At 31.7% G+C, this 14,455-nt stretch overlaps 2 protein-coding genes across 2 annotated transcripts; both read left to right on the top strand.

Annotated features, from left to right (window-relative positions):
• Window positions 1–480: 480 nt before the first annotated feature.
• On the top strand, window positions 481–3,094 carry LOC139871578 (uncharacterized). Its single transcript, XM_071859280.1, has 8 exons — window positions 481–663; window positions 770–838; window positions 1,448–1,516; window positions 1,605–1,971; window positions 2,063–2,236; window positions 2,326–2,375; window positions 2,714–2,771; window positions 2,880–3,094. The coding sequence occupies exons 1-8, from the start codon at window positions 481–483 to the stop codon at window positions 3,092–3,094; spliced, it is 1,185 nt and encodes a 394-aa protein (XP_071715381.1).
• Window positions 3,095–10,296: 7,202 nt separating this feature from the next.
• LOC139871828 (uncharacterized) lies at window positions 10,297–12,923 on the top strand. Its single transcript, XM_071859574.1, has 8 exons — window positions 10,297–10,479; window positions 10,586–10,654; window positions 11,264–11,332; window positions 11,421–11,787; window positions 11,879–12,052; window positions 12,155–12,204; window positions 12,543–12,600; window positions 12,709–12,923. Exons 1-8 carry the CDS (start codon window positions 10,297–10,299, stop codon window positions 12,921–12,923), a joined length of 1,185 nt encoding a protein of 394 aa, XP_071715675.1.
• Window positions 12,924–14,455: the final 1,532 nt, after the last annotated feature.

The following is a 14,455-nucleotide window of genomic DNA, read 5'->3' as shown; positions in this document are numbered from 1 at the left end:
GACTCGTGGATAGAGAAACGACTTCTCTTCTATTCTAGGATAGATGAAGGATTGTCTACATCTAACCTCCCCCATACCTCGCATATGCGGGATTGAGTATTGTTGTTGTTACTGTTGTTGTTGTAGCTTAAAGGCTGTCATTTAAAGTTGATGATCAAATAATACTTTATTGTTTTCAAGGTTAGTGATCATAATAATGAAGAAAAAGGCTTAATTGCTGTTATTCTGTTGTACACGATTGAGTTCTTATAATAACATAGGCATAAAGTTATATGCTAATTACTTCTACAGATGGAACATGGACCATATGTTGGCACTCAATGAAGATTCCTGATCATTAAGCATACATGTTCATCAGTATTATAAGTATATATATATAGACACATCTACCATATATTCAAAGATCAGTACACCTAAATTATGTTCAGTTACTCGAATACTAAAAACAATTAGCCATAATAAACTTAAACTCAAAAACCAATGGATTATGATAATGTGCCAACACTTTCTGAAGCTCATCCTGAGACGATGGATCTTTTATCGCGAGCATGGTGTGATTTTGCAGTTAAAGAAGCTTTACAACCCGAGTTTCAAAACCAAGCGCTCGTTCTCTCGATCAACAGCACTAGTTTTGATGATGGATCAACATCCCCAAATTTCATGGTATGCACTATAACCACAGACCGTAATACGTATAAGACTATTTTTTAACATGATAATGCATGCATTTGACTAATTAATGATATGATATATGGAAATAAATTTGCAGAAATTGGGGAGCTTAAGGATGGATGATACAACAACGCCTTTACTCCCATGGAAGACTAATGATGTCAAGGTAAAGCTTATTTCCTTTTATTGAATCCAAAGAGGCTATCCAAACTTTCGCAATGCAAAAGTAAGTTACATAGGTGTTATCAAATGAAGCAAGCAATTTGTATACAGAAACACATGGTATAAGGTGCGTTTGATTGTCTCTTAATGGTTCAGCACTAAATATTTGTGAGATCTGAATAATAGATGATGCTGAACCATTCATCAATCTGTGTTGAACCACTAACAGTTGAAATACTCTCTTACCCATTTAACACCCTCCATTTCATTTAATATCCTCCTTAAATTATATCAACAACACTTATCAAACAATTATATTCATTGAATTTTTCATTTGTAAGGCAAATATATTGATTTTACATCATGAGTTCATTCGGGATAATTATGAGACAGATTACTATGTTGTGTTGTTAATCAGAACATTTAAATCATTCAGATTTGAACAATTCAGTGCTTAATCATTACGTTTTATCAAACGCACCCCTAATTTTTAGTAGAAAGTTATTCTTATCAGTTTTATGAGTTTTTCATGTAGCTACTGTTTCATTAATGTGCCTGCCAATTTTATAATCTGTTTCGCATCACCTCCTGAGTTTTCTTCATCTCTGTTCAGTCATGGATATGGATGCAGCAAGCTATGCACCCCGAATTAAATTACGGAAGCTGCTTTCGGAAAAAATGGGTACAAAAATCCATTTGAATAAACATGTCAATTAATTACAAATGAATAATCCTACATATTTTAACAAAACATCTCATAATTTTCGCAGCAATCATGGAACATAACACCATTCAAATCATCACATCTCTCAATTAAGAAATGGTTAAAAGAGATTAAGCGAAAACGAAAAGAAAATGAGAGGCTACAAAAGGCCGAAATTCACGCAGCAATATCAGTAGCCGGTGTTGCTGCAGCTTTAGCAGCCATAGCTGCCGAGAATTCAAACGACTCGCATATCAGCAACCGCGCCAAGGAAGCAGCAGTTGCAACTGCGGCAGCTTTGGTGGCTGCTCATTGTGCAAAAACTGCAGAATCAATAGGTGCAAAGAAACATCAAATCAGCACTGCAATGAGTTCAGCGATGAGCTCAACAAACGCAAACGATATTCTAACTCTCACTGCTGCTGCTTCAACATGTAAATCATAATGTTTAATTCTTTTTTTGAATGTGTGGATTTAGAATAGTTTTTTTACGCGTGAACTAAGTTTTGATTGTGTGGTAATTAGCGTTGCGTGGAGCTTCAACGCTTAAAACTAGATCATCAGGATGCAAGAATAGGTTAAACGGGAATGTGCCAGTACTGCCTATTGAAGAAAATAATACTGATCTCGAGTACGATTTTGAACAGTGTCGATTAGTTTTAAGAAAAGGAGATCAACTTAGCATCAAAACATCAGATGGTAAGCACATTTATCTGTTCTTTCTTTTTTTTGTTTTTTTTTTAATCCATTTTTAATCGCATTGAATGCTGCCTTCCATTGTTGAACAGGACGACGTTTGATGAGATCAGTATCGATTGTCTTGAATCATGAAGCAAAGGTACTATTTATTAATAAGGTGTATAGACAGAATTTCATGCCGGATTTTGGGACGTGCAAGGTGTGCAATTGCACATGACCTAAAATATAAAAGGGCCCAAAAATATATTCTATGGTCCATTTATTTATAAGGTTTTAAAAAAATTATATTTTTTTGCACTATTATTGAACTTATTCTTATGTATATGAAAAACTTTCGTATACGAAGGGCATCTTTTTGCTTATTGAACAGGAACTTTAAAATTAAAAGGACGGACGTGGACAAATTTATTGTACGTTGCACGACATATTAGTTAATTCTAAGTCGCCAAGTCACTATTTTTCTCTTTTGATAAACAGGTTGTTCTCCGAACAAAGAAGCTTAATCTACTGAACGCGTTCTCTGTCAAAAAAGAAAGTACGGTTTATCCTGACTATATATCTGTTATACACGACAACAATATATATTTATTGAATTATAAAATCAGGTAACTTAGTTTTTTATTGTTTGTTTCGGAATACGTAGGTGTTGTGTTAGACCAGCATGTAGAACTGTACCAGAAGTCTAAAAACAACAGGGAGACTTGCTTTCTCATCGTTTTAACAACGACTCGAGGGATGATCAAACTTGATATGATGAACGACAATGAGAATTACAAGATTTGGACGTGGGCGATTAATCATATGCTATCACTTTCGACGTCGTTCAACAAATATTCACTTGAGTATCACCACAACTAAAATGATGCTCACCTGCTGGTTAATTGATCTGTATCCTGTATTTCATCTTTATTATTGTGTAATTATGAACACATTGTCTGCACATTCCCTGCAATATAATAACTTTTACAGTGATCGCTAAGATGTTTGTTACTTGAAATAAATGATTTTTCTAAATTTGCTATCACTCCATATACATGTCTCAAAGTTCGCAACACAAAACAATTACAGTATTATATTTTTTTGGCCGAAAAACAAGCACAAATAAAAAAGAACGGGAAACTTACATTCAACAATGAAAGAACCTATAAAATGATACTGGACAAACAACAAGTGACCTAAACCAAACTAGACGAACTAAAAAATAGCGACCGGGCAAACCAAAAACTAAAAAAACGAAAAATAAACCATCACATTTAAATTAACAAACCTACAACCGAACACAATAAAAGGAACAACCACCAAATTTGCTTTTGAACAACTGACTTGAATGAGTTTTATACACAACAAACAGCCCAATATTGAGGCAACCTGTAAGGCCCAATGTTTTGTGTTTTCAAAACACAAAATAATGAGATAATAATCAACCTCAAATCACAATCCCAAATTCAAGAAATAAAATTGACCTAGCACAGATCTACACGTTTGGGTAATATTGACATAACATGATACAATGAGGGGTTGCTAACTTTGCAACCACCCTTAGTTATATTTTGTATGTACTAGTGAAATGACCCGTGAAATCACGAGTTTGTTTAAAGGAAACAGTTTAATGATATGTTTTAGGTATTAGATGAACGTAAATGCTAAAGTTGTTTAGTTTAATGACCCGTGGAATCACAGAGTCCGACTAAGAAACTCGTCAGCTGAACATTTCATCAAACACCTAAAATACATATTAAATAATTCACATCCAATCATAAGAGATGGTATTGGTTGTCATTTTATTTTAAAAATGTAAATCAAAATATAAATCTAGAATTGATTTTCTTCTACCTAGCTTTTATACCTTCCCGTACTCAATTCAAAATAATTAATTAAAATAATTCAAAATTATTTAATCTTAATAATTAAAATAATCATTAATAAGATTTAATAATAATAATTAATTAATATGATTTAATTTTAATTAAAGAATATTTAGATTAATGACATCACCCACCATGCTTAGATTTTTTTCTTTTCTTTTTGATTTTTTCTTAACAAAGGAATTAGCCTAATAATGACATCACCATTTTAGCATTTTAATATTAACTATAGATTCTCGTGTGACATTCGGGTGATATTCCTGCTCATGTAAATTCTTCATTAATTAATAAAATCTTACTTTGCTTTTCAAAAGAAAAAAAATTTGAAGTATAAAAAAGTAACCAATTAAAAACTTGATAGTGTTATAATTCAGTAGGCTTATAACTACCTTTAGTGGCCTGATTCTTGACTGTAGACTACTAATAAGTATATAGAGGGAATATGAGAGAATTATGTGTTTTATATATTCCCAGAAGTGTGTCCATTATAAGATCTTACATAACACATATATATACTCAAAAAACTACTATACAATATTTATAATAATAATAAAATTAGTATCCACAATTGACTTTTATAGCACTCCCCCTTGGATGACAATTTTATTAGAGAATAACTAGTACTGCCTCGTTAAAAACCTTGCTAAAGAAAATCCATTGGGATAAAACTTTAGCTAAGGGAAAAAGAGTGCAGCATAGAGTTGACTCCCCCTCAAGTAGACAACGCCTGAATTGTTACATCTTCTGAACATGCCTCATGCCAATATTATGAACGTGTATTCTGAAAATAGCAGTTGGAAGTGCTTTGGTGAAAAGGTCAGCAGAGTTTTTGCTGGACTGAACATATCTCATTTCAATCTGGTTGTCCTTAATGAGATTTTGAGTGTATGAGAAGAATCTATGAGGTATGTGTTTTGTTCGGTCACTTTTGATATACCCTTCTTTCATCTGTGCTATGCAAGCTACATTATCTTCATAGATAGTTGTTGGACTTTTATCGCGTTCTAGTCCACAAGAATCAGTAATGAGTTGTGAAACGACCCGTCCATATTACCATAGACGCAGTACGTTCTCATTGGTCCCATAGCGCGGTATTTGACCTCTATATGATACGTTTTAGAAAATATTGCATTCGTTTCATAAAAAGCACATCATTATTATACATAATGCATGTTTTAAACAAGTGGGTGATTATTTAAGAAATAATCCCCAAAATACATCGGTTTCCAAATACTACACACGTGACATAACAGTCGAATATAATACATGACAAAGGTGTTATTGAATGCATCACCTTTTTTAAATAAAAGTATGAGACTCCATGCACAGATTGCTCAGATAATGCTACAGCGGAAGACTTTCTTAAGGACCTGAGAATAAACATGCGTAAACAGTCAACACAAAGGTTGGTGAGATATATAGGTTTATCATCGATATAAATATAGACCACAAAATTTCATAGTTATAAATATATGTACACTCGCAAGTGTATAAAAGTATTCTATAAGTTGTTGAGCGCTTCGATAACCATACTTAACCATTAATGTGGCATATTCCCTTTATTATGAAATCTCCATACACTGTACCAACTGTAGTAAAAACGAAGTACTATGCAACCGTTTACGATACTAGAGCGACTAGCCCAGTTGGGGTTGTCAAACCCGATAGATCTATCAATAGGATTCGTGTATACATGTTCTTACAACATGTAAATATTAGTTACCAAGCTATTAGGGAAGATATGCAAAGTGGTACAACTCAATGTAGAATATATTTTAAGTACTTGTGTCTATGGCGTAAAACATAAAATGCATGTATTCTCATCCCAAAATATTTGTAGAGTTTAAAAATGGGACTATATACTCACAGTAGTAAAAGTATATTAACAATAAGTTTTCAACTTATTAAAAATATGACCGTCGTCCTTGGATTCACGAACCTATAACAATAACGATTCAGATAATAATACGACATATGAATAAAATAAAGAAAGTTCATAGAATACTTATATAATAATTTTTAACATTTTATGTTAGTTGTCCATTGTTAGTAGTCCTTTGTTAGTAGTCTAAAATAGTCCGAAAAGTCCAACAGTCCAATAATCGGTATATATATATAATCTTAGAATTACCCCACGACGTATTGTATACGTATTGTCTTTGCATCAACCTAGAGACGTATTGTATACGTATTGTCTTAGAATTAACTAAGACATATTGTGTACGTATTGTCTTAGGATTTATCAAAACGTATTGTATACTTATTGTGTTAGGACGTACCAAGAATATTATTATACATATATACAATCACAGAATTAACCAAGATTATAATATTTTGTTATACTACTGATAAAATGTCCAAATATATATAGGATATAGGAAAAGTTAATAAGGATATGGTTAATAGAGTTTTTATATTATAAATTTCGTCCATATAACGTTAGTTTTAGCAGATTTTGTTTTGCTCGCCAAATATTCATTACAACTCCGTTTAAAGTGAATCAAATTGTTATGGATTCATTAAGAAGTAAATTTTACAAAACCAATTCGAAAAGTTCATCCCAAGTAGTAATTTTTAGAGCTTTACCCTCTTTTTGTGTTGGTGGACAGATTTGGAAAAATCCCGGCATCCACCCAATATATGATTTTTGATAAAATACTTTCACTTTGTCTAAAATCATGAAAAAATATACTGGAAGTCTTATTTACATATATTAACATATTTCCAAAGTCTTAGCCTCGAACTCAAAGTCTAAGATAGGTTTTTAATTCCCAACCCAAAACAGCCCGCTTTTTACCGAATGGAGATTAAAGGATATATGTTAAGTTTCAAGGTGTTCTTCATATGTACAAGTTATAAGTTCTTATATTAACTTAATATAACATCATAATACATATAAATAAGTGTTATTAGAGTTAAGTTATAAAGATTAGATTAGTTTTTCAAACAAGCTTGGTGTTCACCAAAACAAGTTCTAGTTTTTACAAGTTTCATAAGTATAATAAGATAGCAACTATACAAGGAATTGAACAAGGATTTTGAGAAGTATTTTACCTTGATTATGAAGAGAAAAGTTTCTGAGATTAAAGTATGATATGAGAGCATTCAAGTGTGTGTTTTTAGTTTAAGAAAATGTGGAGTAAAAATGAGTTAAAATGGTCCTTATTTATAAGCTTATAATTTTGGCTTTTAGTGAAAATATCTAAGATAACTTAAATTGTATTAAGTCATACATGACATATCAAATTGATTAGGTCATGGATGACATATTACACAAATAATTGCAGATTTCTATTGGTATATACCAATAGTAAATACTTCTAGAAGCTGTGTATAATACGGGTAAAAATACCGTATGAATGCGAGTAGAATTCTTTGAGGAAATTGAACAGAAATACGAGTATAGCTATCCTTTATATGTATTGGTATATTATAAAGTGTATTCAATACTTGTAAGGATGTATTTACACTCGTAATACATTATATGTAAATACATTTTAACATAAGTTAATTACGTCGTTTAAATAGTAATATATATATTGTTTGAAAACTCTTTAAATTAGTAGTATGAAAATATATATATATAATACTTTGTTAATATACTTAATGAGATACTTAATTATCATATTTTCAAGTTAAATATATATAAATCCATATATATACACAATAATTAAACAATTAAATAATTAAATCAAGTTATGACGTTCGTGAATCGTAGGAATAAAAGGGTGACCAAAAGCTTGTGTAAAACTCTTTTTGGAGGTTCAAGATTTATTAAAATTCATTTCTTATCAAGTCGGAATTATATAAAGATTAAGTTTAAATTTGGTCGGAAATTTCCCGGTCGTCACAGCTATCTTTATTTTCTGCGAATATTTCAAGCTTTTCGAATATACTTCGCGTAACTTCTGCTTTTAACCATTAGTAAATAAAATACACATATACTGAAATGTCCCGTTCATATTGATTATAAACGTTCCATATTAATTGATTTCGTTGTGAGGTTTTGACCTCTATATGAGACATTTTTTAAAGACTGCATTCGTTTTTAAAAACAAACCATAACCTTTATTTTATCGACAAGGTTAAAAGGACACCACCTACATTATCCAGAAATGATAATCTAAAAATATCACACTTACACACTACCAATACATATTGGTTTACAATATTAATATGTTACAACAAAATAAATCTCGAATGCAGTTTTAAACAATATTATACAAACATGCTGACACCAAATCTTGTCCATATTTTAGCATGCAACAGCGGAAACTCTTAATAATCACATTAATGGTTAAGTATGGTTACCGAAGCGCTCAACAACTTATAGAATACTTTTATACACTTGCGAGTGTACATATATTTATAACTATGAAATCTTGTGATCTATATTTATATCGATGATAAACCTATATATCTCACCAACCTTTGTGTTGACTGTTTACGCATGTTTATTCTCAGGTCCTTAAGAAAGTCTTCCGCTGTTGCATTATCTGAGCAAGCTGTGCATGGAGTCTCATACTTTTATTTAAATAAAGTGTTGCATTCAATAAAACCTTTGTCATGTATTATATTCGACTGTTATGTCACGTGTGTAGTATTTGAAAACCGATGTATTTTGGGGATTATTTCTTAAATAATCGCCCACTTGTTTAAAACATGCATTATGTATAATAATGATGTGCTTTTTATGAAACGAATGCAATATTTTCTAAAACATATCATATAGAGGTCAAATACCTCACTATGGAACCAATGAGAACGTACTGCGTTTATAGTAATATGGACGGGTCGTTTCAATAGCGGATCAGTTTCCGCACTAATAAAAGACTGCGGGTCATTTCGCTAAGTTTTCGCGGATAGTTAAGCAATCCGCAGACCGCGAATATTTTGAATACTATAAATATGGAGCTTGGCATCTCATTTATAGGTTGTTGATTCTCTGCTATTTGCTCAGACCTTTGTAATTTTCTCTTGTGATCTTGCCCAAGGAACTTTTACGTCGCGTCAAGGTGAATCATGCTAATTAACAATCAAGACCGGGTCGGGGTGGTTGATCACTTGATTGTTAAAGTGAAAGACGGCCATCAGGGCCCAAAATAATCATCAAACATCTCATCCTCCCTCTTAATCTCATTGCACTCAATCCTTAATTAAGTAACTTATTAATTATGGATTGATCAACTGATAATATAAATTTACAAACATGCCCTAATTCAGAGACGTCTTCGAGCATGGGCAAGATGAGTGATCGCCTAGGGCTCACAAATTTGAATATATATGCATGTACACATAGAGCTGATAAATAATTTTGCTTCTAAAAATGTTAGGAGGGTAGTTTTATATAAGTAATAGTTTAATTATAATTAGATGATAAATATTTGAAAATAAAACATTTTGATACGGCTGTCTTGATAACTTTTTTCATATTGATAAATTTCAGTATTATCTATTTATATGTATTAAAAAATTGAAGATGTATAAGGGCACATTTTTAATTTCGCTCAGGGCCTTTTAAATTGCTAACACGGCCATGCCCTAATTAGATCCGAACTAATCAATATAGTTAACTAGGACCAATTATTTTTTCTTTGATAACTTTTTTTTAAACAGCGATTGGGATCACTATTTAGTAGTATTATATTTTTTTTTATATACGGAGTACACAGTTTAACGTTTACAAGGCCAATTGTTTTCTCGAACATGAACTTCTAGATTAATGAGACGGACTTTTTAGAACACTATATATGATCTAGAGTACTAGAGTATGAGTGCTTAAGTTTATGTGTCTTTCAAGTATTTCACATTAATGTATTGATCTATTAATATTAACTAGCTTAAAGGCTGTCATTTAAAGTTGATGATCAAATAATACTTTATTGTTTTCAAGGTTAGTGATCATAATGATGAAGAAAAAGGCTTAATTGCTGTTATTCTGTTGTACACGATTGAGTTCTTATAATAACATAGGCATAAAGTTATATGCTAATTACTTCTACAGATGGAACATGGACCATATGTTGGCACTCAATGAAGATTCCTGATCATTAAGCATACATGTTCATCAGTATTATAAGTATATATATATATAGACACATCTACCATATATTCAAAGATCAGTACACCTAAATTATGTTCAGTTACTCGAATACTAAAAACAATTAGCCATAATAAACTTAAACTCAAAAACCAATGGATTATGATAATGTGCCAACACTTTCTGAAGCTCATCCTGAGACGATGGATCTTTTATCGAGAGCATGGTGTGATTTTGCAGTTAAAGAAGCTTTACAACCCGAGTTTCAAAACCAAGCGCTCGTTCTCTCGATCAACAGCACTAGTTTTGATGATGGATCAACATCCCCAAATTTCATGGTATGCACTATAACCACAGACCGTAATACGTATAAGACTATTTTTTAACATGATAATGCATGCATTTGACTAATTAATGATATGATATATGGAAATAAATTTGCAGAAATTGGGGAGCTTAAGGATGGATGATACAACAAAGCCTTTACCCCCATGGAAGACTAATGATGTCAAGGTAAAACTTATTTCCTTTTATTGAATCCAAAGAGGCTATCCAAACTTTTGCAATGCAAAAGTAAGTTACATAGGTGTTATCAAATGAAGCAAGCAATTTGTATACAGAAACACATGGTATAAGGTGCGTTTGATTGTCTCTTAATGGTTCAGCACTAAATGTTTGTGAGATCTGAATAATAGATGATGCTGAACCATTCATCAATCTGTATTGAACCACTAACAGTTGAAATACTCTCTTACCCATTTAACACCCTCCATTTCATTTAATATCCTCCTTAAATTATATCAACAACACTTATCAAACAATTATATTCATTGAATTTTTCATTTGTAAGGCTAATATATTGATTTTACATCATGAGTTCATTCGGGATAATTATGAGACAGATTACTATGTTGTGTTGTTAATCAGAACATTTAAATCATTCAGATTTAAACAATTCAGTGCTTAATCATTATGTTTTATCAAACGCACCCCTAATTTTTAGCAGAATGTTATTCTTATCAGTTTTATGAGTTTTTCATGTAGCTACTGTTTCATTAATGTGCCTGCCAATTTTATAATCTGTTTCGCATCACCTCCTGAGTTTTCTTCATCTCTGTTCAGTCATGGATATGGATGCAGCAAGCTATGCACCCCGAATTAAATTACGGAAGCTGCTTTCGGAAAAAATGGGTACAAAAATCCATTTGAATAAACATGTCAATTAATTACAAATGAATAATCCTACATATTTTAACAAAACATCTCATAATTTTCGCAGCAATCATGGAACATAACACCATTCAAATCATCACATCTCTCAATTAAGAAATGGTTAAAAGAGATTAAGCGAAAACGAAAAGAAAATGAGAGGCTACAAAAGGCCGAAATTCACGCAGCAATATCAGTAGCCGGTGTTGCTGCAACTTTAGCAGCCATAGCTGCCGAGAATTCAAACGACTCGCATATCAGCAACCGCGCCAAGGAAGCAGCAGTTGCAACTGCGGCAGCTTTGGTGGCTGCTCATTGTGCAAAAACTGCAGAATCAATAGGTGCAAAGAAACATCAAATCAGCACTGCAATGAGCTCAGCGATGAGCTCAACAAACGCAAACGATATTCTAACTCTCACTGCTGCTGCTTCAACATGTAAATCATAATGTTTAATTCTTTTTTTGAATGTGTGGATTTAGAATAGTTTTTTTACGCGTGAACTAAGTTTTGATTGTGTGGTAATTAGCGTTGCGTGGAGCTTCAACGCTTAAAACTAGATCATCAGGATGCAAGAATAGGTTAAACGGGAATGTGCCAGTACTGCCTATTGAAGAAAATAATACTGATCTCGAGTACGATTTTGAACAGTGTCGATTAGTTTTAAGAAAAGGAGATCAACTTAGCATCAAAACATCAGATGGTAAGCACATTTATCTGTTCTTTCTTTCTTTTTTTTTGTTTTTTTTTGTTTTTTTTAATCCATTTTTAATCGCATTGAATGCTGACTTCCATTGTTGAACAGGACGACGTTTGATGAGATCAGTATCGATTGTCTTGAATCATGAAGCAAAGGTACTATTTATTAATAAGGTGTATAGACAGAATTTCATGCCGGATTTTGGGACGTGCAAGGTGTGCAATTGCACATGACCTAAAATATAAAAGGGCCCAAAAATATATTCTATGGTCCATTTATTTATAAGGTTTTAAAAAAATTATATTTTTTTGCACTATTATTGAACTTATTCTTATGTATATGAAAAACTTTCGTATACGAAGGGCATCTTTTTGCTTATTGAACAGGAACTTTAAAATTAACAGGACGGACGTGGACAAATTTATTGTACGTTGCACGACATATTAGTTAATTCTAAGTCGCCAAGTCACTATTTTTCTCTTTTGATAAACAGGTTGTTCTCCGAACAAAGAAGCTTAATCTACTGAACGCGTTCTCTGTCAAAAAAGAAAGTACGGTTTATCCCGACTATATATCTGTTATACACGACAACAATATATATTTATTGAATTATAAAATCAGGTAACCTAGTTTTTTATTGTTTGTTTCGGAATACGTAGGTGTTGTGTTAGACCAGCATGTAGAACTGTACCAGAAGTCTAAAAACAACAGGGAGACTTGCTTTCTCATCGTTTTAACAACGACTCGAGGGATGATCAAACTTGATATGATGAACGACAATGAGAATTACAAGATTTGGACGTGGGCGATTAATCATATGCTATCACTTTCGACGTCGTTCAACAAATATTCACTTGAGTATCACCACAACTAAAATGATGCTCACCTGCTGGTTAATTGATCTGTATCCTGTATTTCATCTTTATTATTGTGTAATTATGAACACATTGTCTGCACATTCCCTGCAATATAATAACTTTTACAGTGATCGCTAAGATGTTTGTTACTTGAAATAAATGATTTTTCTAAATTTGCTATCACTCCATATACATGTCTCAAAGTTCGCAACCCAAAACAATTACAGTATTATATTTTTTTGGCCGAAAAACAAGCACAAATAAAAAAGAACGGGAAACTTACATTCAACAATGAAAGAACCTATAAAATGATACTGAACAAACAACAAGTGACCTAAACCAAACTAGACGAACTAAAAAATAGCGACCGGGCAAACCAAAAACTAAAAAAACGAAAAATAAACCATCACATTTAAATTAACAAACCTACAACCGAACACAATAAAAGGAACAACCACCAAATTTGCTTTTGAACAACTGACTTGAATGAGTTTTATACACAACAAACAGCCCAATATTGAGGCAACCTGTAAGGCCCAATGTTTTGTGTTTTCAAAACACAAAATAATGAGATAATAATCAACCTCAAATCACAATCCCAAATTCAAGAAATAAAATTGACCTAGCACAGATCTACACGTTTGGGTAATATTGACATAACATGATACAATGAGGGGTTGCTAACTTTGCAACCACCCTTAGTTATATTTTGTATGTACTAGTGAAATGACCCGTGAAACTACGAGTTTGTTTAAAGGAAACAGCTTAATGATATGTTTTAGGTATTAGATGAACGTAAATGCTAAAGTTGTTTAGTTTAATGACCCGTGGAATCACAGAGTCCGACTAAGAAACTCGTCAGCTGAACATTTCATCAAACACCTAAGATACATATTAAATAATCAACATCCAATCATAAGAGATGGTATTGGTTGTCATTTTATTTTAAAAAATGTAAATCAAAATATAAATCTAGAATTGATTTTCTTCTACCTAGCTTTTATACCTTCCCGTACTCAATTCAAAATAATTAATTAAAATAATTCAAAATTATTTAATCTTAATAACTAAAATAATCATTAATAAGATTTAATAATAATAATTAATTAATATGATTTAATTTTAATTAAAAAATATTTAGATTAATGACATCACCCACCATGCTTAGATTTTTTTCTTTTCTTTTTGATTTTTTCTTAACAAAGGAATTAGCCTAATAATGACATCACCATTTTAGCATTTTAATATTAACTATAGATTCTCGTGTGACATTCGGGTGATATTCCTACTCTTGTAAATTCTTCATTAATTAATAAAATCTTACTTTGCTTTTCAAAAGAAAAAAAATTTGAAGTATAAAAAAGTAACCAATTAAAAACTTGATAGTGTTATAATTCAGTAGGCTTATAACTACCTTTAGTGGCCTGATTCTTGACTGTAGACTACTAATAAGTATATAGAGGGAATATGAGAGAATTATGTGTTTTATATATTTTTAGAAGTGTGTCCATTATAAGATCTTACATAACACATATATATACTCAAAAAA

This window comes from Rutidosis leptorrhynchoides, chromosome 10 (genome assembly GCF_046630445.1).
Source record: "Rutidosis leptorrhynchoides isolate AG116_Rl617_1_P2 chromosome 10, CSIRO_AGI_Rlap_v1, whole genome shotgun sequence".
NCBI classification, from domain to species: Eukaryota; Viridiplantae; Streptophyta; class Magnoliopsida; order Asterales; family Asteraceae; genus Rutidosis; species Rutidosis leptorrhynchoides.
The sequence above is the reverse complement of the archived record's forward strand: the minus strand, read 5'-3'. Positions and strand labels throughout refer to the sequence as shown.

Excerpts from the sequence above, each read along its gene's own strand:
- LOC139871578 (XM_071859280.1), top strand. The coding sequence starts at position 481 with ATGGATTATGATAATGTGCCAACACTTTCTGAAGCTCATCCTGAGACG. Across the intron at positions 1,517-1,604 it reads GCTGCTTTCGGAAAAAATGG|CAATCATGGAACATAACACC; the intron begins GTACAAAAATCC and ends TAATTTTCGCAG. Across the intron at positions 2,772-2,879 it reads GTTCTCTGTCAAAAAAGAAA|GTGTTGTGTTAGACCAGCAT; the intron begins GTACGGTTTATC and ends CGGAATACGTAG.
- LOC139871828 (XM_071859574.1), top strand. The coding sequence starts at position 10,297 with ATGGATTATGATAATGTGCCAACACTTTCTGAAGCTCATCCTGAGACG. Across the intron at positions 11,788-11,878 it reads CACTGCTGCTGCTTCAACAT|CGTTGCGTGGAGCTTCAACG; the intron begins GTAAATCATAAT and ends TGTGGTAATTAG. Across the intron at positions 12,601-12,708 it reads GTTCTCTGTCAAAAAAGAAA|GTGTTGTGTTAGACCAGCAT; the intron begins GTACGGTTTATC and ends CGGAATACGTAG.